This window comes from Castanea sativa, chromosome 9, assembly GCF_040712315.1.
Source record: "Castanea sativa cultivar Marrone di Chiusa Pesio chromosome 9, ASM4071231v1".
Classification (NCBI taxonomy): Eukaryota; Viridiplantae; Streptophyta; class Magnoliopsida; order Fagales; family Fagaceae; genus Castanea; species Castanea sativa.
In genome coordinates, this window is record NC_134021.1 from 39451434 (window position 1) to 39456370 (window position 4937).

Sequence of the window (4937 nt, forward strand, 5' to 3'; positions counted from 1 at the left end):
CATGTCACCGTTAGAAGTCGCATCGACACTACAAGACTATTGCCTTTCTCAAGCCACCGTCACAGAGCCAAACTTCATTCAAGAAATCTTTTCAACCTAATCAAATCTCAAGATTTCATCAAGTTTCCATCTTGAGTTTGAGAGGGGGTGTTAGAGATATATTAGCCCATTAGCATAAGCCCAAGCTTAATTCTACTTTGTGTGCAAGCCAAGTTTCCTACTTGTACTAGAAGTCTATTAGTTTAGGGTTTAGTCTACTATATATACACATGTTATAGTTCATTGTAATACAGAATTTGTACTACACTCTAATATATTATTGATGTAGCCATTTAGGGTTTCCTCCGTGGATGTAGGCCGTTAGGCTGAACCACGTAACCCTCGTGTGTTATTGTGTTCTATACTTTATGCTTTTGCTTCCGCATCCATACTAGCATATTTAACATGGTGTATCAATGCTAATATTTAACACATCTAATGCCTTCATTCCAAACAACTTTATACATGGAGATCCTAGCATATGGTGCTACACCTTTTGTTGTTCCTTCAGCATAGCCATCAAAAGACACCCATTCTAAGAAATTCCCAGCAACTACTGAAGACACATAGGTCCCGTGGCCTGTAGTGTCCCTAGCAGAGTCTACAATAGGAGACCTAAATTTTCTTTTCAATGCTGCATTAAAGTACCTAAGTCCAATGAGTTTGGAGTTACACATTGACGAGTTAAACTGTTGTCCTCCTTCACACTTTCCCTTCCACTTAGATGAAACCTTACCAGCAGGCCTGCCATGGTCTTCAAAGCTTGGATGTTCAGGCCAAATACCAGAATCTATAACACCAATTATAATGTCTTTACCATAATTTGAGGCAGGCCATAAACCAGTGGAGGCTTTAAGGGAGAGGAATTCTGGGCTATAGGTGGTAGCAAGCTTGAAAGGCTTATCAGCACAAGCTGAAATGAAGCCTAAGGACTTATTTAGAGTCTCTAGTTCATCCAAAGATAAAACAGCGCCAAAACCATGAAGAGCATTATCTTTAGTGTATAAAAAGTAATGGTGAGGATAGACTAGTATGTGGTGATTCAAGGTTTGTGAACTTGAAGGAATCAATAATGGACGAATACCAATCGTGGTGGCCAGAAAATGCCTTAGGCATAAGAAATTTACCATGTAGACAATATATGTGGACCTCTTTGGCATCAATATTGATTTAGCACCAAAAGCCAACGAAACACATATAAGAAAAAAAAAAAAGAAAAAAGATGGAATTAGAGGAATGTTTCTCATAATTTTTTCTCTAAACATTTTTGCTTTGAGATGAAAGTGGCAATAAGTTATTTATACAGGAACAAAAGCATGAGTTAAACATACAAAAATATAGAATCTATAAAATTTAATGAAAATTTTGTGGTTAATTATTGTTTCAAAAATAAAACTAAGACTTTCACTTGTGTAAGGTACAACAAACTGAAACATTCGGTCACTTCAATCTAAAAAGATATCTTCCCTTTTTTTTAATAGTTAAAGGTCATAGGAAGGGGTGGTTGTAGAAATAAGTTAGAAAATACGCCATAGGAAGGGGTGGTTATAGAAATAAATTAGAAAATACGCATCAATTCTTCTTTAATAAAGCTTTAGTTTGACAAGTCTTTGAGGTAACTTGAATTGCATCAAGCATAACATTAATTCAATGATGAAAACCTTGGACAATGAAGAGTTGGGGTTTGGAAGGATTTGTGCAAAGAGATTATTATATCCATCATTGTGTAATCCATGCCAGTTTCGGATTAGAAGCAAAAGAAAGTCATTTTAAGAAAACAACTATAATTAGTGACAAAACGAGACACAATAATTCAAACTGTACCAAAACTCTGTCAATCCCAAGTTTAGATTTCCTTCAACATTGCCTGGATGGTTTCTACTAGTTTTGTAACTAAGCAATATGCTAGACGAATAAACCTCTCTCACGCCTGCAACTTCTAGTTCTTACCCACTGAGAATGCTATACCTGTGAGTAACAGCATTCCAAGAAGTTGCAGTATATACAACTTTAGAGGAACCAAAGAAGTTTGTTGCTTTGCCATTTTAAAAAGTTGATGAGATCTCTAGTTCTTCTTGTACCCCTCTTTGGGCAAATTCCATTTGCCATTGGTAAAGCACACTTGCCCTTGCACCATAACATTTCTAGTTGAACTATAGTACATACAGGCACAACCACTCTATCTCCGAAGCTTGATAAACAAAATCACAACCTTGACGATTATATTCAGCAGCCATCATTTACTTCCTAATCAATAGCATTCGAAAGCAGAATTCGATTGCATAAAAAGGCAATGTGACATACACAACTGATTTATTGCTCCCAATTTTATTGACAAAGGATACAGATCCATCAAGACTATCACTTCTTTGAAACAAAATGGTTTATTTCAAATTCCTATAGATGCACCACAATTTATTAAACTAGTCTTTTGGTTTACAAATTCCCCACTTTTCCAATCCTCAGATAAATTGGAAACTTAACAACCTTCTTGTCTAAACCATCTTCAGTCCAAGCATTCTTAAATTCCTCAATCACATCATCGCTCAAATGCTCCACACCCTTCTCCTTTGCTATTTGATATGCTGACCTTGATCTAAAGTATGTAAAATAATCATCCAAATCCATTAATCTTTCTGTTACAAATTCAAATGGCCCAGTATGATCAGCTCCATCCACTGGCTCAAATGGAAAATCGATGGTCCTATACATGTTGAAAATGAATTTATGTGCTGCATCCCAATTGGGGTCCACGGAAACGTAATGAAAAGGTTGGAAGAGTGCGTCGACTGATTCATTAACTTGTGGCAGAGTGTAGCACCATGTAGCTATGACACCATGAGGTTTTTTGAGTACCCACTTCACTTGTTCGTAGAAATTTGGGAGGTCAAACCAGTGGAGGGCTTGTCCAATAGTTACAACATCAATGCTTGATTGAGGTGCAACATTGCATTCAAGCTCGGCACTAGACATGGTGGGAGGCGTATGTTGGTATCTAACATTGGGTAGCCTAGGTGCGAATGAAAGCTGCTTTGAGCTTGTATCGGTGGCTATGACATTCTTGAAAATACCAGCTAGCTGAAAAATAAGGTTGTATAAGAAAGGGGGAAAAAAAAAAGGCTATAAAAAAACAAATGTTTAAATTGGAATTAGATGTGTCTCTACTCAATAACAACAAGAAACCAAAGCACTTAATATTAAGGTATAAAGGGTGTAGAGACCCAAAAGTGGTGTTTACTAATTTGGGGGTTTTCCAAAAACAACCTTGACTATCAAACTATGCTTATAAAAAAGATATATGTTGATATTTTATAAATATGTTGATATTCTATAAATATTTGATGAGGATATTGTATGGAAACATTGCCTACTTGTTATATGAAAAACTTGTGGGACAACTTGAACTTATTTAAATTTGTATGTATGGATAAATCTTTGTATTTCTGAGTACTATGACTGGATTATTTGTGTAATTTACATTTGTAAATGATATTTTCAAGTTTATGTGATGTGAAACTAATTTGTTGTGAGACCTTGAATTTGTTTTGAACCCTATAGCAAGTCGTGATTAAAAGCAAAATAGACTTTCTATAGCCAATATGTTAAGATTTTAGGCATAATATATATGACAATGATTCCTTTGCTGTACACGTTTGAATGATAGGAGGGGTTGTTAACTTAATTTACTTAGTGATGTTTGGAATATCATGAGTACCTCCCTCCAAAACGAGGGGCTAATACATAGAATAGCCAACAGAAGTACGAGTCTTACAAACTATTGTGTTTTAACTTTTGAACATAACAAAAAGGAAATTACAAAATCTATTTATTTTTGTTCTCGATGTGGTAAGACCAAATTTATTATCATGTTAATTTGTAGATTTTTCGTTTTTGTAGTAAATAAACTGTATTTTCAACGTTTTCCTGATTAATTTTACAATCGTTTAAGTCTTGTGAATTTAGTTAATTAGCTCAATTGGTAAATCTTGTCATTGAAATTCTAATATAACATACATCTTTGTCTCATGACAACTGAACTGAACTGCTTATAAGTTTACTACCACAACACCAACAATGTATCTCATTATTATTACCTTAAACGGTAGGTGTCAAAGAGAGATTCCAAATGAAGTTAATTAACTTCTTTTCTTGATCATACAATTTTAAAGTTACGGAAGGGGGAAAGAAACTCACAGATCGGGCAGCTTGGCCGCTTCCGGTGCCGACGTCCCATGCAAGATCGTGACATGGTGTCTTGGAAGCAATGAAATCAAACAATTCTGGAGGATAACAAGGCCGGCCCTCAGCATACAGCTCTGCCTGCTTGATGTACAATTCTGCCATCTCTCTCTCTCTCTCTCTCTCCAAGTTTCCAGGTCAGATCTATTCAGCCTTCATTCTTGGCTACCATTTATAAGTTCAAATAAATAAATCCAAATATAAGTTGGTAAATTTTTTAATTAAAAAAGAAAAAAAAAACGAAGTACCATCCAAAATTTTTTGAAAACGTCAATAGAAAATTTTGCCTTATAAAATATAAGAATAATAATTACGTCGACTCTAGTCTAGAGTGATAACTTTTTTTAAATGCTTTGCAGGGGCTGCGCGGCCAGGGTGGTCTCGGGACCACCCTAACGTGAATATTTTTTTATATATAATAATTTAAAAAAGTTTATTTGTTTATCTTTTAAAAAAGATTGGGAACACTTTTATTCAATAATTTGTTCTAGATTCAATAAATAAATGATTGTTTGGTTAAGTACATTAGAAGAGATGTAGCTTATAGTATTAATAATGAAACTATCATACAACAATTTCAAAATATGAAAACTCGTAGAAGGCAATTGTAAACTTTATGTATTTGCGTATTTTTTTATTGTTATTGTTGTCAATATATG

General features: G+C 34.7%; 1 protein-coding gene and 1 pseudogene across 1 annotated transcript; both read right to left on the reverse strand.

The window, feature by feature from the left end:
• Window positions 1-458: 458 nt before the first annotated feature.
• On the reverse strand, window positions 459-1847 carry LOC142609201 (subtilisin-like protease SBT3; annotated as a pseudogene).
• A 470-nt stretch (window positions 1848-2317) lies between these two features.
• LOC142611105 (uncharacterized) lies at window positions 2318-4590 on the reverse strand. Its single transcript, XM_075783140.1, has 2 exons — window positions 4234-4590; window positions 2318-3117 (listed from the first exon to the last, which is right to left on the reverse strand). The coding sequence occupies exons 1-2, from the start codon at window positions 4381-4383 to the stop codon at window positions 2476-2478; spliced, it is 792 nt and encodes a 263-aa protein (XP_075639255.1). The 5' UTR covers window positions 4384-4590; the 3' UTR covers window positions 2318-2475.
• Between the last annotated feature and the right edge of the window lie 347 nt (window positions 4591-4937).

Coding starts and splice junctions, on each gene's coding strand:
- LOC142611105 (XM_075783140.1), bottom strand. CDS start 4,383: ATGGCAGAATTGTACATCAAGCAGGCAGAGCTGTATGCTGAGGGCCGG. Junction 3,118..4,233: donor GCGGCCAAGCTGCCCGATCT/GTGAGTTTCTTT, acceptor CTTATTTTTCAG/CTAGCTGGTATTTTCAAGAA.